Source organism: Cyrtonyx montezumae, unplaced genomic scaffold, assembly GCF_038088225.1.
Source record: "Cyrtonyx montezumae isolate F1298 unplaced genomic scaffold, pur_monq_1.0 scaffold_3, whole genome shotgun sequence".
Lineage (NCBI taxonomy): Eukaryota > Metazoa > Chordata > Aves > Galliformes > Odontophoridae > Cyrtonyx > Cyrtonyx montezumae.
In genome coordinates, this window is record NW_027072034.1 from 114,109,931 (window position 1) to 114,134,745 (window position 24,815).

Below are 24,815 nucleotides of genomic sequence, written 5' to 3' on the forward strand. Positions count from 1 at the left end.
CAATTTAAGGACATCTCCAGGGCTGTTACAAAGAGTGAAATGTAAAACATAAAATGTATATACATGCATATTTTTATTAATATAGGCTTTTTCATCTATTTCCTTGACTTGAGGCCCGAAGGTCTTTCCAAAACATTATTTCAGAAAATCCAGACATGATTCCGAATGGAACATTAAGGACACACAATAAATAACCCAGCCCATCTAGATGTGCAGCAGGTCAGCCTGCATTTCACGTGAGAAGGGTCACTCTACAGCAGTGTAGAACAAGTGCACAGCCAGGACCACACACAGGAGATACTCTCCCCTGATTAGCCTCCCCTAGAAGCACATCCCATGTGAGACTAAACTGGCAAGGGGTAGATCTGTGGCTCCATCCATTTCTCCAGCCAACTGGCCTGGCTGATCACTGAGGAGGCACACTGTACCCTCTGTCCAGGATTTGAAACCACAGGATTACAACTCTTGGCTGTGTCGCTGCAGTACTCAAACCTCCATGATAAGCATCTGATCTAAAAATGTATCTGGGGAGTTATCTGATGCCTCCCACCCAGATAGAAACAGGCATTCTGCTTGTTTTGATTTCTAGTGGTTTGGTTTGACTTGTCTACTTACTTTCATTAGATGTGTGTTAAGTGCATTTCATCTTCAAAGTGCTTTAAAAAGCATTTCACAGAATTTATCTCAGGTACTCTGAATGTATGTTTTTCATAGATAAGACAGATTTGATCTCTGCTCTAAGGAAAGAAAGGCAGCCCAAGCTTACCCACAGACTTACCAGCAGTGCCACTCCATTTCCAGAAATATCACAACTGAGGCACAGAGAGTTTGAGTCCACTGTCAGAAACTATAAAGAGAAGAAAAGACAAAAAAGAATGGAACCCACGCAGCCATCCTACCACTGTATTGCCCTTCTCCTCTTTCTTGGATAAAAAATATAAACACTGATGCATCCAAAAATCAGTGCCTAAGCTCTAGCTCCTTAGTGAGAACTGTTCAGATCACAGGGATGAAATGTCTGAGGTCTGGAAAATAGAAACAAACTAAACTAAAATTGTCAGAAAAGGAACTTGGCTACCTCTTAAAGAATAAAGGACAAAGCTCGTGACTGCCATTGACATCTTTGAAGGAATGATCTGTCAGAAGCCACTTGGACAACATATTTAGGCTTTTTTCCATATCTGAGTTGTGTGCAATGTGCTTAAATGTCTGCTTTTCAATACTATTTAAAACACATATATGACTTCAGAAGAGATAATTGAGTTTAGAGCTGCAGCATTAGCTTGAGCCAAGTACTTCTAAGCAGGCATTCGGTAGCTAAATCATAGAAACATATAATGGTCTGGCTTGAAAAGGACCTCAAAGATCATGAAGTTTCAACCCCCCTGCCATGGGAAGAGTTGCCAACCACTAGAGCAGGCTGCCCTGAGCCACATCCAGCCTTGCCTTGAATGCTTCCAGGGATGGGGCATCCACAGCCTCTCTGGGCAATCTGTTCCAGTGCATCACCACCCTCTGAGTGAAAAACTTCCTCCTAACATCTAATGTACGTCTCCCCGGTCTTAGTTTAAAACCATTTCCCCTTGTCCTATCACTATCAAGCCACGTAAACAGTAAAATCATACAGAGGTCCATAGCAGTGTGCTAGAAATCAACATGGTATTTTTATAATTAATAAATTCAATTAGACGCCAACAGTATAAACCTGCTAAATATTGGGATGCAAACATCTAGGTTAAAAATATAGTTTCATAGGTAGCACTTTGTATGCACTTCCTATCCATTTTCCTTATTTTCTCCTGAAAATTAATTGCTCCTGCAAACAGTGCTGTCCCATTCATTATCCATTGCAAGTGAAAAAAAAAACCCACAAAAAAACCCAATCCATAGTCAGGATGTATTGCATTTTTTATTCAAATGAAATGTATGGACACATCTGAGGTATTTAATCAGTATGCATTCTCATTTACACACAAGTACTTATTCAGGTGTTCAGTCGGCACACTGTGTAGGAAAGACAAAATGAAGCAAAACCATTTCACCAAAGTGAGGTCGAAAAAGCAGAGATTTTGAAGGTTTGTGTAAGATGTATGAGTAAGAAGGAGTCTGCCTCATATTCAGAATGGGATTCAAGCACATAGCTAAATATTAACAAAATCTGGCCTTGGAGAAAGGAAGTTTTTTGAGCAATTTGAAGAAACGTTCTCATTTTAAGCAGACATTGTCCAAATTAAAGTTCTTTTGTGTACTTTGAGATATTCATTTGAAAAGGTGTATTCCTTGAAAATGTAATGCAATATTCTGATCTAAAGTAGAAACACCTACACCTTCACACAGATGTATATTAATGTATTTAATGTTACCCTTTTTGTACATACCACTCCATAACCACTATGGGAACCTATTTCCAAGTTCTAACCGGTCAACAATACTCAGGACTATTCTGTGTCCAAACTCAATGTTCAGTAAAGAAAGAAATAGACCAGCAACATCTTTTCAATATCAGAAGTGCAGCTGCACCTTTTTAGGTGCAGTTTTACAAATCTCTGTCTACCTGAAAATCATCCTTCCGATAAAAACCAAACAGACAGAGTCCCATGCATGAGTTGCTTCTTTCACTGTAGAAGATGCCATAAAAAAAAAATCATTCATGAGTTTAGAAAAACACTGTCTTTCAGAAATAGGAGCATTTCTGGTGGTGTAGTAAAAATTCTAGAGAAAGATGTGTTATCTAAATCTTACTTTTCCTAGTTGAAATGTTTGTAAGCCAGTGTATTCCAACTTAGCAGTTGGGAAAACAAAACTTAAAGGAAGAAGCGGGAGAAAGGGAAGGGGGATTTCCTGAAATGGGTTGATCTGGTTTTGTTCTTTCCTCACGTGAAAGGCAAATGAAAATAGACAAACAGAACAAGAGCTGAATGAAAAGTAGAATGCAAAAAGTTGCTTCGGTTTTAACAATCCAAAGCTGAGTAACACAGCTGGAACAACCTAAGCGAGGTCTGTCTGCTTACAAATCATCTTTGAGTTTTGTGCAGACAACATAGTTGTCCTTTGACAGAGTGAAAATACCTTTATCTTTTCTCCCAGCTGTTTTTCCTCTTCCTGGTATTCATCTTAATCTGCAGAAAAATCCCAGGGGATTTAGCTCTGGCTTTCAGAAGGTCTTGAAGGTTTCTGTCTCCAGGGGGCCAATTCCTAGCTACCTGCCTCCTCAAATTCACTGTAGGGGGATGAGGCTGAGGAGGCTTTCGACTCTCCATCACTGTTGCATTCCCGTAGAGGACCAGGGCTGGGTGCATCCGGGAGCTCCTTGGTGGAGAGCGTTTCCTTGCTGCTAGACCCCAGAGGATGGCAGTCCAGCAAGCTCTGCAGGTGCTTGATGTAGCTTATCGCCGCTCTCAGGGTCTCCACTTTGCTGAGGCGCCTGTCAGCAAATTCCTTGGGCAGATGCTCTCTCAGGCGTGTGTAGCCCTCGTTCACACAGCGCACCCGCTGCCTTTCCCTCTCGTTCCTCTTCCGAATGAAGGCAGGCTCAAAGGAATAGTCGTAGATGCCCACATAGCCAGGGAATGGGATGTAGGAGATGCGACCTGTGTGCCCACCATAGGCTTGCTCCCAGTATGATGGCTCTAGGCGGAAGGGAACCCCGAAGGGCTCTCCCAGGGGAACGCCCTGGGGATGTATGTGGCGGTTATCCATGGGCATCGCTCCTGAAAATGCAACCCTGTTCAACAGTCCATCATCATCTTTACTGCTGTCCATGCTTTCTCCTTTCTCGACAGTGCAAAGTCAGCTCCCGAATTTGGCTTCCAAATCCTGCGTCAATCCAGGCAAGAAGGAAACATTTGTGCAGGTACTCTGCCCCACGGGTGGCAATTTTTTCCCGCAGAGTGTAGAAACTCAGATCTCAAAGCACTTCTGATGACTCAGGAGGTCCACTAGTGCCTGAAAATCAGCTCTAAGCCTTGTTTTTATAGATGCAGGATGCCAGCTAATTTATAGACAGGTTTTGAGGACCATCACTCCACGCTTTTAAACCTTCCTTTTCCTCTGATCTTCAGATTTCAAAAGATAATAAGAGGGTTCCTGTGTATTCCTTTTCTCCCTTCTTGAAATTATGACCATACGAGTTAAAGCCAAACATAAATAATCTTCCAGGCTCTAAACACTTCTCATGTATTGTAATCCACAGTATCGTTTGATATAATTGTCTCCAAAAGTGGCGTAATTTGCAAAGTTTACAGAGATCTTCAAAGTTTTGGCAGAACTCCTCCCTTTCAGGAACCGAGGATCTTCTGTCATCCGAAAACTACCCAAAGGCTTTTCACATTGAAATCCAAAAGACAACTGCAAGCTTTGTTGTTTCGGCTGCTCTGGTCTAACTGAAACAGCTCACAAGCAGTTTGCAAACTTATATGGCATGTCTCTAGCTTTCTGGAGAAGCAGAGAAATCTTCAAAGGAAAGAGTGCTCTCTTGTGGTTGCAAGTCATGTCAGATCAAGAATGCATACGTGCAAGTGATAAGAGGAAAACTGTTCTCGTCTCCTGATGACAGGCTTTTTTAAGAAGTATGAGTTTCACAAATTGAACATGAACATTTTCAAGAAAGCCTGCAGCATTTTGCACGTTTCTGCTCATTGCAGAGATGTTCTGGTCATTGTTATAATCACTTTCCCCAGAAATACAGAGGTTATGTCCTGATTGCCCTGGTGTTGCTGTTACCAGATGTTTACATAAATGCTGGTTTTCTAGATGCATCCTACAGAGTACTTTAACTGAGGAGCTGAAAATCTCTCATAGCTGTGCCAGACCTGTTGCCAAGGAGAAGTGGGCAGAAGACTAGGCCTTTTGGCAGCACAAGGGCATCATGTGATCATCTGTGTGCTTCCTCTAAGAAATCCATCATGCTAGGATTTTCTGTGGTGACTGGAGCATCTTTCCCCATTTTGTTGTTCAAGAGCTCCATAGTTATACATATTTTTTTCCAGAAACACATCTCCACAGTTAACCAGATTGCCTTCTTTTTGCCACCATCAGTTCGGTGAGTTGAGTGTTTGGCCTGGGAGAGCAGTGGGAAAGGACTGACATGAAAAGGTACAAGCATGTGGGCTCTATTAAAACTGTTCTTTTGCTCAAAGTGAAAGTTTCCACCCTGTTTGTTCTTTCATGCCAAACAGCCTCCGAAGCGTGAGTAACTGAGACAACATCCTCCTCTCTGAGAAACACATCTGTGTCTCTGCTGAGTCAGAAACCAGCAGCAATGATGTCAGTGAGTGCTTTCAAGTCAGTATCTCCGCTGCTTCAAAAAGAAAAAATAAGTGGTACAAGAGAAATCTAGATTGTAATCTTCAAAATATGATGAACATACAGGGAGACCTTTCCAGATAGATGTAAATGAGAACAATCTTGGCCTCTGAATTATGCAAGTGCAAAGCACTCAAAATCCAGGGCAAGTATCCATCCACTTTCATCTCCATCGCCAATGTTGCCGGTGATTCAAGCTGAAGGTTTGCAGCATTACCTGGTGGTTAGCTAATGCCTTTCATGAGGGGTTGAGACCTTTGCAAGTCACATCTAAATGCCCTTCTGAAACATCTGTCAGAGCTCAAGTGGAAGGTGTGAAGGCACACCCTGTAGGACACACAATTCTTTTCAAATTTTCTCTTCTTTTCTTTTCTTTTCTTTTCTTTTCTTTTCTTTTCTTTTCTTTTCTTTTCTTTTCTTTTCTTTTCTTTTCTTTTCTTTTCTTTTCTTTTCTTTTCTCTTCTCTTCTCTTCTCTTCTCTTCTCTTCTCTTCTCTTCTCTTCTCTTCTCTTCTCTTCTCTTTCTCTTTCTCTTTCTCTTCTCTTCTCTTCTCTTCTCTTCTCTTCTCTTCTCTTCTCTTCTCTTCTCTTCTCTTCTCTTCTCTTCTCTTCTCTTCTCTTCTCTTCTCTTCTCTTCTCTTCTCTTTCTTTTTCTTTTCTTTTCTTTCTTTCTTTTTTTAAGTGCAGAAACTGTTGAACAACATCAACAGCTTTTCAACATCACTTGCACTACAAATCTTGCTGTCAGAGAGCTCTCCGGTAGAAGCATTTCCAGATCTGAATTCTGAAAATAGCACATTTGCTGTAGTGCTAAGGTGGGCAAGGACTAGAAGCTTTCTTGGAACAGGGAGGATGTTGGCCTCTAAGGAAACATCTGAAATAGGAAAAGGACACTTGATGTTTGTCTTTTTTTCTATTGAAAAATGCTGTGTTCTCTGTCACAGTCAGCACAAGCAAAGACCTTCCCCAGTCTCTACAATCTCTGCAGCAGTACATAAGGAAATGGCAGCATGCCTCCTGGGGCTCTCAGATGCCAAAACTTTTTGCAGCCCTCCATGAACCCGCCAAAAGTCCAGCTGAGTTCAAAGGAACAGCTATGTTTCAGTTCTGTTGTGCAAATTCACTGCTCTTTGCTGCCAGAGCTCTTTTCTATGTTTACTATAAATGCAGGTCATCTGTACTTCCCAACGGGTCAGAACCACACCTGTGCTAAACTCCTCCTACAGAAAAAAATAAAATAACAATCCATTGTTAATTCCTTAAATAAATACATGGGAAAAACAACAACAACAACAACAACAGCAACAAAAGCAACACGTGAATTGTTCACCTGCATAACTGATCTCATGACAGAGTCTGCAGATTGTGCTTCTGAGCAAGGGAACACACCACAGGCGCTTGCTGAACATCATATCTTGTTGACAAATCTAAAGTCATGCTCACTGACAGGGCTTTGAACCTGGGCAGGGAGACAGAACAAGGCAGCACACCCTCATGAGAGCACAATCAGATTGAGGGCAACGCGTCATGCTTGTACCGATCCATGCAGCCGTGCATAGAGACAGCAGCACGACTGGGGCACCATAGTGTAATGAGTAGATTAAGACTCTGTGGACAGTATCTTTCTTCTAAGAAAACTCATTGTTCTTAATTCTTATGCTGTTTCTCAAATCACCTTCCTTGTTGTGAACATGAGATTCCTCAAGCTGAAAGGGAAGCAGAGGACCTGGTTTGCCTTTGGTTGGTAGAAGTCAGTTATTATTCATTGATCTACCATGGCAGAAATGTTCTGTTTCAGAGCTGTTGCAAGAGGATGTTCAGGCTCTGAGGTTCTGGAAGCTGTGCTGTTTCTGTTTGAAACTTGACTGTGGTTTTAATTGCACATATCCTAACACTGTGTACAAGAATGTAATCTTTGTACAGAAGAACTCTCAACCTGTTTGCACTCCCACAGGAATCGTGAATAACACTACAGACACCCTTGTGTTACACCGGGATTGCTTAGTTACTCTGAAGTACTCAAAGCAACAGATTATCCTCAACACCCTCTGCAGCTGAAATGAAAGTTGTCATTGGAAATACTGCAGAAACACAAGGGTCAGCTGAACACAGGCAAGTGCATCTATTCCCCAACAGGTGAGGTCTCAACTGTTTTATCTGTGAACATTTTACTGAGGAGAAGGAGGAAGAAAATACAGTAAGAGTTAAAAAAAGAAGTCCCCACAGCATTATGCGTTTGTTATATTTTACTGTACAATAATTATACCAAAAACTGTGGTTTTTTATACACTTTGTGGTTTGTCTGGGCTGTTGCAATTTACTGAGATAATTTATTATCAGGTATGAAATTAATAGTTTCTCATATGAACTGCATATCACAGAATTACAGTTGTAACTGCAGTTTAGACTGAGATTGAGTGATATGAGATTTAATCTGTGCATTGCACGCATGGCATGGGCCATCTCTCTAGCTCTATAGCTAGCAGGAAGGGCAGCATCTGACCTACCAAGGCTGCACACTTGTGACTGTCACCAGGATGCAGGTGGATCTGCAAAGTGCTGGCAAGCCAGTAAAAGGCAGAAGGATATCTGGATATTTGATGTTAACCAGCTGGCCTCAGCCACTGCTGTCTGTGTAATCCCTGTACAGAGCAATTCTGCTCCCTCTGAGAAGAACCCAAGGGCATGTTAGTATCAGTATCAGTAGGAGAGAGACAATGGATATGACATGGGGCACAGTCCAGCGGGGATGTCCACTTCCAGAGAGGTACTAATGCATGCTAACTGCATCTTTTTCCCTGTGATTCCATGAGCTTCCCTTATTTTTAGGGATGTCTCCAGGATATTAATGCAGCTTGAAAAATAGCTGTGTCATTTGTTCTCATGCAGCAAGTGCCACGCAAGTCAATAAAGTAAGCTTTCAGGGAACATCATGCAGCTGTCTTATGGAAACAACTCACATATGTTAAAAATGCCATTTCTAGAAAAAAACTTCCCTGTCAGAAGAAACATTTCTGAAGACACCAACGTCAGGTTGGGTGGAATAAAGCGTTCTACAGCGGTTAGTGCACTCAGCAGCAGAGAGTGTGAGGATCTAGGTGGTAGATGCCCAGTTCCTGGAGACATCCAAGGTCAGGTTGGAGGGGCTCTGAGCTCCTGATCAAACTGTAGCTGTTTGTTCATTGTAGGAGAGATGGACAGGGAAGTTTTTTTTTTCTAGAAACGGCATTTTTAACATATGTGAGTTGTTTCCATAAGAGATGGATGATGTGGCCTTAAAGGATCCCTTCCAACACAAACAATTCTGTGATTCTATGAAGTAGCGTACAAAAGGTGCCCAATTCTCTGACTGCTAGAGCCAAATGAGGAGAAGCTTTTTCCACCCTTAAAAGAACTGATGGCTGTGCATCGAACTGGAATGATTCCAGATTGCAGATAGTCGTTTAGGATCAAAAGGCAGCAGGCAGAGAAATACTTTGAGTTTCCTCCTGTGCAGACTCCCTACCAAGGCATCTCTCATTATGTGAGGCAACATTTAGCCATGGAATGGAGCACCTCTACCCAAGGAATGGAACAATTCCTTGAACATAGGAGTTCCTCATAGGAACTCCTATGAGGACAGGCTGACACTGCTGGGACTGCTCAGCATGGAGGAGAGAAGGCTGCAAGGTGACCTGAGAGCAGCCTTTCAGTATTTAAAGGGGAGCTACAGGAAAGAAGGAGGCAGACTCTTTAGCAGGGTCTGTGGTGACAGGACAAGGGGAAATGGTTTCTAGCTCAAAGAGGGGAGATTTAGGTTACATGCAAGGAAAGTCTTCTACAGTGAGGGTGGTAAGGCACTGGAAGAGGTTGCCCAGAGATACGGTTGATGGCCCATCCCTGGAGATTTTCAAGGTCAGTCAGGATCAGGCTCTGAGCACCCTGATGGAGCTGTGGTGCCCCTGCTCATTGCAGTCCCTTCCATCTCTAAGGATTCTATGATGTAGGTGTCAGACATGATCCAGCTGCAGAAGCACACTACAGCATTTTGGGAAACAGCTGTTCACCTCCATACTTAGCAAGCTGCAGACTGATCTGAGTAGATGTGATTAACAGAATGGCCTGCGTTGAAAAGGACCTCAAAGATCACCGAGTTTCAACCCCCCCTTTCGCGGGCAGGCTCGCCAACCACTCGACCAGCTCGCCCAGAGCCACATCCAGCCTTAGCCAGAACATATTATTTAGCGGCAAATCACAGCCAACCAAGGAACGCCAGCCCCGGGCCTGCTCTGTAACCAACACAGAGCCCTCCGCCGCTCCTCAGCAGGGCCGCTTCCTGGCTGTGGCTCCCGGCGGCGGAAGCGGCCCCGGCCCCCTCCCGCCGCCATCACCGCCTCCGCCTCCGCGCTCCCCCGCCCGCGGCCGGGCCCGCGCCGCTCGGGGCCCCGCCCATGAGGCGGCGGCGGCGGCGGCGGCGGCTGTTGCGGCCGGGGCAGGCGGCTGCCCGTGGGGCGGCGGCGGCGGGCCGGGGCTGAGGGTCCTGATGCGGCTGTGGCCGCGGCCACTCCGCCGCCGGGAGAGGCCCCGCCCCGCCGCCGGGCTCCATGTACCCCAGGTGAGCGGCGCCGGGGTTTAGGGGCCTGGGGAGGTGTGCGGGGGGCTCGGGCCTGGCCCAGGCGAGGGGAACGGCAGCCCTTCGCTCGGCGTCTCCCGCGGGCCTCGTCCGGCCGGGATGGCAGTCGGTGCAGCCCTGCCCCGCCGGGGATGGAGCGTCGTGCTGGAGCCGGGCTATAGCTCTGCGTGCGGGGTCGGACCCGGTTGGCCTGCGCGAGCTGCGGGTGTTCTTCCCCGCTTCCAGGCCCGCGGTCCCTCGTAGAGCGTGGCTGTGCTCGGGTGGGCAGACCGAGGGCTCGCGAAGCTGCCCGCTGCTGGAGCCGGTGGAGCCCCGTTGGCATCCGTCGAGGACGGGGTCGGGCCACGTGTGCGGCCTCACGCCCCGGGGTGTGCCGTGGAACGGCTCGCTTCTCCCCAGCCCGGGGGTTTGGGTTGTTGGGCGGCCCCTGGCCTTTCTGTAGCTCTGCAGCAGGCTCGGAAGGTGCAGCCGCTCGAGCAGCGGTTGTGTCACCCGTGGTGCTGGTTTTCAGTAAGATGAGAGCGTGTACCATTTAAGAACCAGGCTGTTAAAGCTCTGTAAAATGTCTGTTCTGCAGAGGTGGCTCGTATCACCACGGACCAGGTTTGTTAAATTTGGGATTTCGTGTCCATTACCAATTTTAACCCATCTTTCCCCTTCCTCTCACCTGGTTTTAATCTTCAGATATGGAGTGCAGATGTAATGAAATATGAATTGGGTGCTGTTGTCCAAGTAATTGTGATGTTCAGCTTGCAGGCTGATCTGCAATCACAGTACTTCATTCACGGTGGCTTTGACTGTAAGAAGTGAAACTTTGTGTTCTGGATTGAAAGCAAAAAGCTGTGCTCTGTTTTGTCTTTCTGGTCTGGCTTTCTACTCTCAGTCATCACTATCAAATGCAATTAGTACATCTTGGCCATGGCATGATCACAGTGTGAGTGGCTGATGTATTTTATGCTTCATGTTCTAAGACAGACTTTTTACACGTCAGTACCTGATTTTGAGTTTGTGTTTGCTCAGCCCTTCTTCGACACAGTGCATCAATACTCTTGCTTCTGTTTCTCTTTTTTTGACCTCCGCTTTCTGTTCCCTGCCCTCTAGAATGAATGAAATGAACCTGAGTCCTGTAGGGATGGACCAGCTGACCTCGTCCTCTGTCAGCAATGCCCTGCCTGTCTCAGGGAGTCACCTGGGATTGGCAGCATCACCCACTCATAATGCCATACCGGCACCAGGTAACGGGAGAAGCTCCCATTAAGGGTATTGCAACTGACGCTTTCCATTTTATTGGCTCATTAAGGTTCGTAATTGGGTAACAATGCTCGCCTTGGTAGCTAGTCACATCTTTTGCAGGTAATGAGGAGATGTAAAACTGTGGAAAGGTAGACTGTGCTTACCAGGCTTATGCCTTAGTGAGGGTCTCATTTAGTTCCAGTGGGGTTTTTTACATTGTGGATGGATGTGTGAAATATTACCTGTCACTGCAAGTATGCCTCCATTTCTGTCCATCTTTGCTCAGGTGAATATAATGATTTCTCATCCATAAAGCAGAACTGTTTTCCTAGGTGTTCATTCAGGGGACTACACAGATAGAAGTCCATTACAATTGCAAAGTAAATTCAGATCCTACGTAATGTATTCAAAGGAAGATCTATCCACATGCAGGCATGTCTCAGTGCTGTTACAACTGTGATCTTTTCTTTGAAGCCTGTCACCTTATGCTGACAGCACCAGCTGACAGGAGCTGCAGTGAGCTCCTGAGGAATTAGTAACCTTTTTGTTGGCTTGTTTGTCCACAAGCTCTGGTAGGTTCATTGAATTTAAATGGGCATTTTCTTTTACAGGTTTGCCTGTTGCAATTCCAAATTTGGGCCCCTCCTTGAGTTCCTTGCCCTCTGCTTTGTCTCTGATGCTCCCAATGGGTATTGGGGATCGAGGAGTGATGTGTGGTATACCAGAGAGAAACTACACCCTACCTCCACCGCCATACCCTCACCTGGAGAGCAGCTACTTCAGACACATTCTACCTGGTGAGTGGTCTGCTGCTGATGGATGGAAGCAAAGAGCAATTGTTTTAAGAGCCCCTTGGTTTCTGTCTTGAAGCAGCTGAAACATTTTGCAGAACTGTAAAGTCCCTTAAGTTTCTGTGTGGTCTGATGTGTCACTTACACACCTTCACTTTCCGATCTCTGTTGTTGCATGTGTATATTTGTATATGAAGAGAGTTGTAGGATATAAGTTACTTAAACTGAACCTCATACTGCTCCAGCTTTAAGGTCAACAAAATGCAAGGAATGCTTGGTTTTGATGTCAAATGGCTTGTTAGAGTTTGAAAACTGCGACCATCTTGTTGTTGCTGCTGCTGTTCTGCAGTCTGAAGTAGCACTTGCTATGTGTATAAAGTGGTTCCAGTAGTTCAGTGCTCAAAAGGAGCAAGCCAACACCTGAGGAGTTTCATCTGTTTCCCCCCGCCCCTCCCCCCCTTAGTTCATGGCATAGTTTTTCTTCATTTTTCTTCAGGGTTTTTTCCCTAAGGCCTAACATATTGATACCTGTCTTGAATCTCTTTTAGAGTGCATATTAGAGTAAAAATGTAGCATTTTGTGTTACTATATCAAGACACAGAAATCTGAGCTTTAAATGTAGACCTTGTTTTGTTTTGTATCTAAGATTGACAGGGTGGAAGGGGTTAGATAAACTTCAAGGTCACCTTGTGAGTGTTGTTGGTTCAGCCTGGATGAGGAAAAGAAATACAGCAGCCCAGATCTCATCTGGCTACCTGACAACTCACGTCTGGATTTGCCAGCTGCTTAGCAGTAACCTTCCCTACTGCATTTACATGCCTGCCATTTTGTGGGCAAAAAGTAGAGGAGAAGGCAGTGCATCTGAGGGCCTAAGGTATTTGTCATCCTTCTGAGATGAAATAATTTGTGCAGAAATGTGTTCTGTATTTTTTTAAAGCTTTTTTTTTTTCCTAGTCTGATGTACCCATGAGGTGGTGGAGTCACCAACCCTGGTGTATTTAAAGAACATTCAGATGTTGTGTTGAGGGACTTGGTCTAGAGAGAACTATTGGTAACAGGTAGACGGTTGGACTGGATGATCTTGTATGTCTTTTCCAACCTCAGTGATTCTATGTTTAGTCTGATGTTTTATAGAACTCTTCTGTCAGTCACCTTCCTGCTTTCAAGAATCCTCCTTGTTCAGGCAGCAGGGCAGCATCACTTGAAGAAGGGTTTAATGCAGCTGATCAAATTAACCATCCATTTACTACTGATTTCTTCACCTAGCCATTTTTGAGGGGCTGCGTTGCAGAAGAAATAACCATAATTGTGTGCTTATAGTACTGGATGTGTTTGAATGGAAAATTTTTACAGAACAAATGGGTCATAGGGTTCAAGGCCAAAAAGAAGCATGCTGACTCTGATCTTGCAGAATCTGCAAAATCTTTCCCTTCTGCGCCAGAGGCACTGTTTACTTGATGATGCCAATGAATTTACTCCAAAGATTTTTTTCAGCTTAGACTAGGTGAAGAAGTTGATGCTATGTAAATGTAGTAAATACAGTCATTTCTTTAGTGTTTCTTTGTATCTTAAGTCTGGAGGATATTTGATGTTGGGGTTTCTAATTTAAACCAGTCTGTTGTTTATAAGGATGTACTTTAAGAGTATACTTTCATTCTAGGGAAAGAGAGCAGGTCGATGCAAGATACATTTGAGAGACATTAGTCCTTTGGAAATGCAGTCGATGAGTTCTGAGATGGACTGATGGACACTGAATAGTAGAGGAAGGAAGTAGTTATTGTTACAACTTAAATACCTGAGCTAAAAAGGATGTATCCTGGAGAATGTTTCTACTTCTAGCGAAGATGAACCAGGGTTTAATCAAATGTTATATTCCGCTAGAAATCCTTTATTGCTTCTGGGCTGGCTCTTAGGAGTGAAAAATTATGCCTAAAATGCAAAGAGCCTGTTCTCATTCGATCCTTGTACTGAGGAGTCTAGTCTGAATGTTGCCAGAAATGCAACTCTTTGACAAATAGCTAAGAGACAAATAACTAGAGTTTAACAGATAACCAGAGGCTTACTTTGTTGGATGGAAGCTCTGTTTTTTGTTGTCAGAAGGTACTCTGGCAGGTTGGCATGTGTTTGTGAGGCAGTTTTTTTTAACTGGCCTTAACATAAAGACTGCATCTCCTTGTGTTGGCAGGTGCCGAGACAGAACTTACTGGTGGGGATTTAGGTCTTCATGTTCTACACTGCAGTGATGGGATGTTTTCACTTAAATTTTGAAAACGAATGTTGTCTCACCTCTTCTCCCTTCTTTTCTCATAGGTATCTTGTCTTACTTGGCTGACAGACCTCCGCCTCAGTACATCCATCCCAACACTATAAATGTTGATAGCAATCCAGCATTGTCAGTACCCAGCAATCCCTCAGCCCTAGACCCCTACCAGCCCAGTGGAACTGTGGGGCTGGAAGCAGGGATTGTGCCCATGGACTCCCGGACAGTCAACGCACATGGTGCTCAAAACATGCATCCTGGTGACAGCCACGAGGTAGCTCTGGATAGTACAATCACTATGGAGAGCGTTTCGAGGGTAACCAGCCCCATCTCTACAGATGGGATGACAGAGGAGCTTACAATGGACGACGTAGCTGGGGATCATTCGCAGATCCCAAACGGTTCCCAGAGCCACGAACCTTTAGCTGTAGACACAGTGGGAAGTAACTTGACCCCAGACACAGTGGGGCACGGCGGTGTCATCCCCATTCACAGTAGCACTTTGGAACTCCCTGTCGTCATGGAGCCTGACCACATGGCTGGGCGGGTGACAGGGATGTCGGACAGCACACTAAATGACTCCATTCATACCGTGGCCATGAGCACCAACTCTGTGAGCGTGGCACTCTCTACCTCACACAACCTCGCTTCCCTGGACTCTGTAGCCTTGCACGAAGTGGGCCTCAGCCTCGAACCAGTGGCAGTGTCTTCCATAAATCAGGAAGTAGCCATGGGGCCGAGTCACGTGGATGTGTCTGCAGACAATCTTGCCTTTGTACCGTCCTCTCTGCAAATGGAAGACTCCAATTCCAACAAGGAGAACATGGCAACCTTGTTTACCATATGTGAGTGTGCGTTTGCTGCTTTCTTTGGGCAGGATTTGTTTTGTAGCTGTTGTCGGGAGGGATAACCTAACTCCTATGGTCAGTCTTAGAGATTTCTGGTAGAAGAAATGTAGCTGTTAACAAGCCCTCAGAAATGGGAATATCGAATATTATTCTCATCGAAGGACTTTAGTACACAGGTTAGTTGATCTTTTAGGAAAAAAGAAGCACTCTCATAATCCTCTCATAGTTAAAGGAGCTGTGTTTGAGAACTTCACAGTCCTCATTAGTGGAGATGAAGATTTGAAATGCTACCTGCAGCATATCTAGCTTTCTGCCCTGCAAGTGTAAGGCCAGCTTTTATATTGTGTTCTTTCAGCTGTGGTAGCATTGCTGACCACTACTCTTGCACATGAACTGAACTCAGAGCTGCTTGACTTCTGACAAGATTTGAAAGAAATAGTGCCTGATCAGCAGTGGGAGAGGTGCAGTGTAATCTGTAGTCTTCTCAGTCTAGTTAGACACCTGAATTAAAATTGTTCTTTGTATGAAACTCTAACTTAAAATCAGATGGCTCTGGTTTGTGGTAAAGCTACAATTCCTAGAAGAGAAGTTTTGCAATTGGTGCACATGGGAGTTCCCACTAAAATCTGTTGCTTTGTCAAAGACAAAATGATCAAAATAATGTCATACACAACATGCTCATGATTAAGCTGCTTCTCTTATTATTTATCCTGATGAGAGTCTTGTTATCACTCGTGAGACCTAAGCTGTTTCCCAGCTGGTGTTCCTCATTGCTAGGATGTGCAGTTCTATATAAGCTCTATTTGGTGATTTCCTGAATGCCTTCCTATCTGTAACCACGTAGTTGCTCAAACTGTACTCTGTATGGAATCAGGTTCTGGTGTGGATGCTGACATCTTTCCAGAAATCTCTTCTACAAAATTAATAACGGATCTGTTGTTTATGTGTACTGAAGACTACTTCTGTGATGAGGTATTTTAAACTGGAGTTGGGCTGTCAAGGGGCCAAAGAAGGTCTTTGTGGAGGTCTGGCTTAATCAGCCAGGCATCTTTATCTAGAAGGAAAAGTGGTTTATCAGAAGAGGTTGCTGTGTTCGTGGAGGATTAAAATAGCATCATTTTTTGAGGTGAGAGCATTTTACAATGTGCTCTTTCCTGAGGTTACTGGACTAAGTTCTGGTGCTTTGCTTTCTGGCATTATGTGTTCTAAATGACAGACTGGGAAGGGGATGACACAGACTCTTTTTGGACACTTAATTTCTTCTATTCAGTAGCATCTTGTAAAGGTGTACTCTGTGAATGTATTGCAGTGGGTCCCTCAAAAGAAACAGTGCACTGTCTGAATTTAAATGGAAATAAGGGGATTTGCAGGCTGAAGTTAGGAGAACTTGAGAAAGAAAACCTTCTTGTCCCTCTGCATGAATATCCTTGAGGTCTGCATGCCTTAAAATTCTTCTGCTCCTGGTAAATTCAAAAACCACGATCAGTTAGAAAGTTTGTTGTGGCCTGGCTTTCTGTACCTTCTGTTAAAGGTGATGTCGCTTGTGATCAGAGCAAATGTGGCTCTTCTCCCACAAGCCCTACTGCCACCTCTGGGGAAACCGCCCTCAGTTTTGGTGAAGAGAAGACTCCGTCTCGTTGCTGGATTGCCCCTGTAGGGATGGCACGGAGGATTGGCAGGGAGACAGGTGGAGATCTGCACATTTGATCTGAGTGTGATAGGAACAGTGATATATACGTCGGTGCCAACATGACTGTGATAATGCTGCACACATTATTCTGAGCAGAAGCTCACAAAGCTGCTGAGTTAAACGAGACAGAAGCAGGCTTTGCAGAAGCTGATCTATAGCATACCGATAGGGAGCTGGTTGCATTTTGGGGGCAGTTGCATCTTTTCAGTGCCTGTTGTCCTTTCCTTTCTCTGCAGGGTGCACACTGTGTGACAAGGCGTATCCATCGGACTGCCCTGACCATGGACCCGTCACCTTTGTCCCGGACACCCCGATAGAGAGCAGAGCCAGGCTTTCTCTCCCTAAGCAGCTTGTCCTACGGCAGTCTCTCATGGGAGCCGAAGTGGGTAAGAATCAGATTACTGTATACTTCTGTGCAGCAGTTTGAAATGTGCTCACTGCCTCAAATCCATAACTGTAGGGATTTTAATGTGGGAAAGAGACACCGCAAGAGAGAAGTGATTCCCTCTTCTACAATCACCCTGGCTTCTTTTGTTCTTGAATGTGCAAGAACTTCTTGTCCCCTGTTACTTTTCAGGCTTCAGCTAGACTGTAGGGGTGCTGCCACACAGCATTACTGTAACATTTGATAAGGTCAAGTGCAAGCAAGGTATGATGTTTATTTTTATCATGTGCTAGATCGCCTGGGCACAGCTTTGATAAGAAAAAAACACAGCAATTGCAGTTTGGGGGAAGATAACAAGTAGAAATAATGGAAGATATTTCTGCCTGCTTTATTTATCAGCTTGCTTTGCTCCCTGTGGGTCTTCTGGATACTCTCATTGGAGAGCTGATCAAACCTCTTTTATGTATTATTTTTTTTTATTTTCCCTCTTCATCTGCATTTGACATGTGACCTTGTCATTGGATGTGGACCTTGTAACTGTATTGCATACACACCACTGTCACCTGGAAATGGAAGAATACAGTGCAACACCCTAAGGATCTGAACGCTAGAGAAGAATGTGATTATTCACTTGCTTAGTGTTGCTGCTCTTTGAGAGTAGATTACATCTGTTCTTTTCAAGCTCCACTAGTTTCCAGTTTATTCCTGAAAGCTGTTCAGTGTATTCATGTAGACCTATATATATAAATGTTTAATAATAAATAATATACACGCAGGAATCCCTCTGCCCATGACAGAAATACAGCTGGCTCTGGGGAGAGATGCAGAAGCTGCTTAACAATGCCCAGCAACAATTCTGGAAATTCCTGGGGATTAGGTAGGCGAAATGTAGTTAACTGAAAGTAGTATTTTCTGCTTCTGCAGAAAGTGCCATAAAAACGTGAATTGGTACAAGTGGTTAGGATCTTAGTTTTGTAGCTTACTAAAAAGTGAATTACTTGCTTTTGGCAAACACGTTAAGATTTGTAATTATAACAAAGCGGCTCCCAGTAGTGTCATGTGGTGGTGGTGGTTCTTGTCTCTGCAGTAGGTGTGCTCTACATGTGAAATAGAAGCTTTGGCAATCTTATGCCTAGATATTACCCTCGGAGCATTATCTCCTAGATCTCCCACCTCTTTGATAAGCATTCTTAGTTGTTTAAATAATTGATTTCTGCAGACGTTGGTCTTCTTCCGATAGGTGTGTGGACACGAGAAACCATTCCTGTAAGGACTTGTTTTGGACCTCTGATCGGGCAGCAGAGCCATTCTCTGGAGGTGGCTGACTGGACGGACAAAGCAGCAAGTCACATCTGGAAGGTCAGTGGGTGTGCGGCTTGCAGACTGCTGCGTGCCTTTCTCTGGTGGAACACATCACATGACACGGCAGCTTGTGCATTATCATTCTTGCCAGAACCTGAAACTAATGCAGTTTGATTGCTTAACGCTTAGTGTCAGTATATCATAGCTCTCTATCGTGTAGTATTCTGGTAATCAATACTGACAATGCAGCTTCTTGAATGCCTTTTCTTTTAAAGGGCTGCACGTGGTTTCCCATATTTGTGTGGAGTGGCAGCAGAGATTGTGTATTCCTAGGCAGCACTTCTTTGTTTTGTATTACTGTTTATTCAAAGTTTCCATGGGTGATAAATCGTTTGTTGTAGGAAAGCTGCTTTAAAGCTTTCTTTTCCACATCATTTCATACTGAGAAAATAAAATCAATTTTTATAAATAGAGCGGATATTGTTTGCCCAGGCAGTATTATTCACGAAATTTGACTTGTAAGAAAAATAACCAGATGCATTTCTGCTGGGAGCTGAAGGTGGTGATCGAGAAAGATGCTGATAAATAATTTTCCTAGTGTCCTGGATAGCAGAGAGGTCAAGGTTTCTGTTTGAAGGGGAAATAAGGAATAAGAACAGGGCTGTGGCATTGACAGTGGCAACGAAGACCTCCTGGTACGCTTTAGGTGAACATGTCATCTCTCAGAGAAAGAAGCTCTTTCACTGTGTTGGTTGCTGTGTTTGATCCTAAGATTGCATTTGTTTTTTTGTCGGTTTTTTTTCTGGTAGATCTATCACAATGGTGTCCTGGAGTTCTGCATCATTACAACTGATGAAAGTGAATGTAACTGGATGATGTTTGTACGCAAAGCCAGGTGAGAGCCAGCTGTACCATGCAAAGTATCTTGGAATCTGGGCTTATGGGTGGCTGTGCTGGAGAGCACACAGCCTGTTGCACTGACTGTTAAGGAGGTTATTATGGAAGATATGTGCTTTTTTTAGTTTCTTAGGTAATGATAAGCACTGTTCCCTCAGCCCTCTGCAATGTTTAGTCATCGCTTTCTCATAAATAAGATCTCATAGTTTTGCTTGGTGGAACAGATTGGTTCTCAGAGTCCAGTTTTCCTTTCCCTTCAGATAAAAAATGACCTAAGCGACAGACATTTTTAATAATAGCACTGAGTTCCCTCATCACCTATTTATTTTCTTTTATTTTCTGAGTATTCCTGGAGCACATTTTTTTCTTACCTCTTCATATTGCTGTAGGAACCGGGAAGAGCAGAATCTGGTGGCTTATCCTCACGATGGAAAAATTTACTTTTGCACCTCTCGGGACATCCCACCTGAGCACGAGCTTTTCTTTTATTACAGTCGGGACTACGCACGACAGCTTGGTAAGTAAGCACTCACCTTCATTGGCTTTGCAGGGACTACCCAGCATGAATTCCTTTTAGTGCCACCTCTGGGTACTGTGACTTGGGAGCACTTAATGTTCAGTGGTGCACATCGTAGTTTCTGCTTCATTACAAAGGGAGTGTCAGCACTTAAAAGAAATATTCCCTTATCTAATTCTGCTGAGCGGGAGCACAAGATTGGAGCTTCATAGAAAAGGGGCTGATTCTCTTTTGTTCATCTATCTGGTGTCAAGAGTCTTGTTCCCTGAAAGATGTTCCCACTCTCCCCCACCTTTGTTTGTGGTAGTTTGGGCTTAGTGGTGCTCCAGGCCATCCAAAGTTTACCTCCTAAAGCAGTGGAAATGGCTTATTTGAAAAGAGCTGAAAAGCAAACATTGGAGCTGGAGGTAGATGGAGTGAAAATCTCCTAGGCTGGTTTTACTACTATAAAGCGTTAACGTGGATCATGTTTGTTGTCCATTATGCCTTGCTGTGCCTCACTAAAAGTGATGTCTTTGTGCCCAAAGGTGTCCCTGAACATCCGGATGTGCACATCTGCCACTGTGGAAAGGAATGCGCTTCCTATGCGGACTTCAAGGCCCATTTGAGCAGCCACATTCACAGTCATCTCCCCAGCCAGGGCCACAGCAGCAGCCACGGGCCAGGCCATGGCAAGGAAAGGAAGTGGAAGTGCTCCATGTGCCCTCAGGCTTTCATCTCCCCATCCAAGCTCCACGTCCACTTCATGGGGCACATGGGCATGAAGCCACACAAGTGTGATTTCTGTAGCAAAGCTTTCAGTGATCCTAGCAACTTACGCACGCACCTCAAGATACACACAGGTGAGGGCTGGGGACTTCATGGGTATCCTGTGCTAGCACAAACACTGGGGCAGGAGCTGCTCTCTGATCCCCAGGCCAGCTCGCAGGGTAGAGCTCATGTCCATAAAGCTGAGCTCTTGCCCCCTTTTGAAGATGAGTAGCATCTCAAGTGTTGGTAGGAATGACCTCTGGTCTGTGCTGAGCCTGGCTAATGGACAGGCATCATCTAAGGGCGCTGGCTGGCATGGGATAGGACTGTGCTGGATTCAGTGCTTACAGGACAGTATTTAGCCCTGTGTTCTGCCTGGACTGTGCCATGCTTAAAAGAGCATTTGATGAGCTGCAGTACGTTACAGTTGGGAGGAACTGTGAGGCTTCATTTGCAAGACAGAAACCCCTTGTTCCCTCACAGCAGCTCTGCTGTTGGCAGCTATGATAGAACAAGGGTTCCCTTCTGCTTATGAGGAAAAAGCCATCTGAGTTTGAGAGCTCGTAATGTGGACAGTTGCCCACTTAAATGTGGGGCTGAGATGTTTTCCTTCGTTCTGATTTCTCTTCTGAAGCAAATGGCACAAGACTGAAATTGGTAAGTATGGGGTCAGACTGAAGTGGATACAACTCAGCTCTTTTGCTCATCAAAACTCACAGTCTGAACATGCTGGTGACCTCTGTGTGCATTTGGATATCACTGGGGTCTCTGGAGATAAGGAATTGCCAGAAAACTGGTGAATGAAAAAAGAAAAAAGGGGGGATTTTTCAGCTCCGTAAGAAGATGACAGGGAGTAAGAAAGTGCATTTAACATAGTGTGAGAAGGGGGGGAGAGTGTAGATACGTACAGTCCAGCAAGAGGTAGTGTGGATACTTTCTGCCTGTTTTTTATGTAAGGTTGAAATAGCAATTGGGAATCAAGGAGTTCAAATAACAAAGCTGGAGAGGAGGTGGGGGAGGGGAGTAAAACCATGAGTTCAGTGCACTTGAATCAAGCATAGGAAGCTATGGGCTGGGTGGTGAATGGGTGGAGTGTAAGTTTAGCATGTGTGGCCCCAGAGCACTCACTGGGATAGGGACAAACATAGTGAGCTTTGTATGAGTGTGTTAGATGAGAGCTAGCTTCTCTTTTTTCAGTCAGAGAATGAGGTGCATCACGTGAATATGTTTGGGCTCCTGTAAGGTATCAGATACAGTTCCTGTGGGAAATCAGTGGAGAAAGGAATGTACTGATATACAGTAACTAGATGGCTGCTATTAGAAAGGAGATACTGTTATTTTTAGTGAAGAGTTTACCCTGGATAACCCTTGTCTCTTGCTGGAAAGGTTCCTAGTACACTGGTGATGCTTTAATGCCTCAGGCAGACAGGTGTGGTTGGTGCAGGCAAGCAGTGGAAAGCGTATCCTACAGGAGAGACTGAATGGCTGCAAGAACAGGATTATGGTCATTCGAAGGGCCAAGTACAGTGCCCCACACCACATGAGGGGTTCAGTTGCTTGAAAACAGTAGCATGAAACACATTTTTTGACTTGGGGTGGGGGTCGAAACACTTCGGGAATGATGAAGTGAAGTCGGGTACCTATTTTGCATAGCTGAGTGGAGATGGCAACTGGTGAGGTATTGATGCAGGGTCTGAAAGAACTGCAGGAGGGGAAATAGGCCCTGTTCACAAAGAATCTGCCTTTCTTTGGGATTAAACTTCTGCTTTTCAGGAGTGATTGGAATTGTTTGCTTAGTGCAGTTTACTGACTCTGGGTATGTAATCGTAGGTCAGAAGAACTATCGGTGTACCCTCTGCGACAAGTCGTTCACCCAGAAGGCTCACTTGGAGTCACACATGGTCATCCACACCGGGGAGAAGAATCTCAAGTGTGATTACTGTGAAAAGCTGTTCATGCGGAGGCAGGACCTCAAGCAGCACGTGCTTACCCACACGCAGTAAGTGAGCTCAGGGGATGTGCTGGGCTGCAGTCCAGAACAAAGCTTAATGGCCTGAGAATTCACAGCTTGCGAATACTTTGGCCTAAGGAGTACAGGTTCACCCTCTAAAATAAGGGAGACATCAGTCTGGACAAATCACAGAGTTGTAGGGGTTGGAAGGGACCTCTAGAGATCATCAGTCCAACCCCCTGCCAAAGCAGCTCTCTAGCCCAGGTTGCACAGGTAGGCATCCAGGCGGGTCTGGAACGTCTCCAGAGAAGGAGACTCCACCACCTCTCTGTGCAGCTGTGCCACTGCTCCGTCACTGCACTGGGAAGAAGTTCCCTGCTGCTGCTCTTGGGCTATTCTGGTGTTTGCAATTTTTTAATGCCAAAGGAAATTCCATGCACACATCCTGTCTTGTGAAATAGCGTTCTGGAGTGCTCGTCACTGCAGTTGATAGACATTTTGTTCTCTGCTGAGAACTGTTTCCAAGTCACAACATGACTCCTTAATACTGTTGTTCTTACATTTTAGTTAATTCTCTTACTCTTTTTGCATCTGGGGAGTGCAACTGTTCCCAGCTGTTTCTCTCCACCCCCCCCTTTCCCCCCTCAACTCTCATTCATGCACTTTTCCCTTCTGTGCAGGGAGATACCACCCCCAGGCACTCCTCTGTTTTTCTGGAGGTTATCTCCCAGTCCTTCGGCTCTGCCAGGCCAGATCTTTCCCTTTGCTCTGCAAATTTTCTCTATCCTGTTTGGAATTACTCCCAGTCTACTGTCCCTCCCTTAAAGGCTGCTTGCTCAAATCTAATCCCTCTGCTTGTTTCATTTTCAGCATCTGGTTCTTGTATGTACTTGGAATCAGATTGCTGCTGCTTTCCTGCTGCCTAGGCAACAGCACACAGTGCAGCAAGCATGAGAGAAATGAAGAGATTTGCTCTGCTGCTTGTTCTTACAGCCAGAGCTAGGAGCACTACTGGTGGGAGGCATTTTGCACAGTCATGTGCAATTTGACTGTTGCAGTCTGGTAAGCTTCAGCTTAGCATTTACATCTGAGGTTTGTTAACACTCAGCAGCTTTGTTCTGTTTTCTTTTTTTCCTTCCCTTCCCTTCCTGTTTGTGCAGGGTGAAAAGAAGGGGGGGGAGGCTCGCCCTTCCGCCAGGGCAACACCTCTGCCCTGCCAAACCATGGAGCTTAGCCAGAGTTCGGTCTCACTTAAAGACAAACAAAAACAATTAGTAGAATTCTTTTTTTTTTTCCCTCTGATTTATTATCAGGAAAGATAAAAGATTGGTTGCAGGCTAGGAGTTGATGCAAAAAGTTTGACTCTTGCCAGTGGCGTGGGGGGAGCAAAGAGGGGGCTTTGTGAACATGCTGCTTTCTGAGAGAACGGCGTTTCCACATCAGTGTAGTGGTAATGCTGGTATTTCTGAACTCCTGCTGCTTGAGCTGAATTGGAACCAAGGTTTAGGAACAAGACTGATTCTGCCACTTGCACCGTCGCCCCCCTCGCTGCCACTTAATACAGCATCAGCTGCCTTTCTGCAGAAGCAAACTAACTTTTCTTTTCCCTTGCAGAGAACGGCAGATCAAGTGCCCCAAGTGTGACAAGCTGTTTTTGAGGACAAATCACCTGAAGAAGCATCTAAACTCACATGAAGGAAAGAGGGACTATGTCTGTGAAAAATGCACCAAGGCTTATCTAACCAAATATCACCTCACTCGCCACTTAAAAATATGTAAAGGCCCCACATCCGGTCTGTCAGCCCCAGAGGAGGAAGAGGAGGATTCAGAGGAGGAACTGATAGACTCGATGAGGACTGAGGACTGTAGGATTAACAATGGAGTCTACTCAACTGGTGACGCCCTCAGTGGACACAAGTAAAGAGAAGGGAGAGGGAAACTTTCTTGGATGTTAAAATGGGGGAAGGCAAAAAAACAGCTCCAGAAGTCTGCCTCATTTTCCCCCAGTCAGCGGCGTATGTCAGATGAGGAGTTCCTTTTCTTCTGCTCTCCCCCCTACCACCACTTAATTAAACGCTGTAGCCAAAACACCCCATGAGAATGGATCACCCACTTGAGAGTGAGCAGTGTCTGGGAAGGAAATACAGGGAGTGGAGATCTTTCACACATGCTGTGCATACTCAGATAATCCACCCAGTGCTAGGATACATAACACACCCTGCATTGTCTTTTGAGGGAAGAGCCACAACCCAGAGATGTAACTGACTAATTGCTAT

At 44.9% G+C, this 24,815-nt stretch overlaps 2 protein-coding genes across 3 annotated transcripts; one reads left to right on the forward strand and one right to left on the reverse strand.

The window, feature by feature from the left end:
* Positions 1 to 1,903: 1,903 nt before the first annotated feature.
* On the reverse strand, positions 1,904 to 3,907 carry ASCL4 (achaete-scute family bHLH transcription factor 4). Its single transcript, XM_065741316.1, has one exon. It carries the CDS (start codon positions 3,760 to 3,762, stop codon positions 3,196 to 3,198), a length of 567 nt encoding a protein of 188 aa, XP_065597388.1. The 5' UTR covers positions 3,763 to 3,907; the 3' UTR covers positions 1,904 to 3,195.
* Positions 3,908 to 9,812: 5,905 nt separating this feature from the next.
* On the forward strand, positions 9,813 to 24,506 carry PRDM4 (PR/SET domain 4). Of its 2 annotated transcripts, none has more exons than XM_065743067.1 (11): positions 9,813 to 9,897; positions 11,017 to 11,150; positions 11,760 to 11,945; positions 14,250 to 15,044; positions 16,974 to 17,123; positions 18,342 to 18,481; positions 19,234 to 19,319; positions 19,711 to 19,838; positions 20,366 to 20,680; positions 22,419 to 22,587; positions 24,154 to 24,506. In XM_065743067.1, exons 1-11 carry the CDS (start codon positions 9,887 to 9,889, stop codon positions 24,458 to 24,460), a joined length of 2,421 nt encoding a protein of 806 aa, XP_065599139.1. In that variant the 5' UTR covers positions 9,813 to 9,886; the 3' UTR covers positions 24,461 to 24,506. The 2 variants fall into 2 exon arrangements, with proteins under 2 accessions (XP_065599139.1, XP_065599141.1); XM_065743069.1 differs by having other exon boundaries at positions 18,363 to 18,481.
* Positions 24,507 to 24,815: the final 309 nt, after the last annotated feature.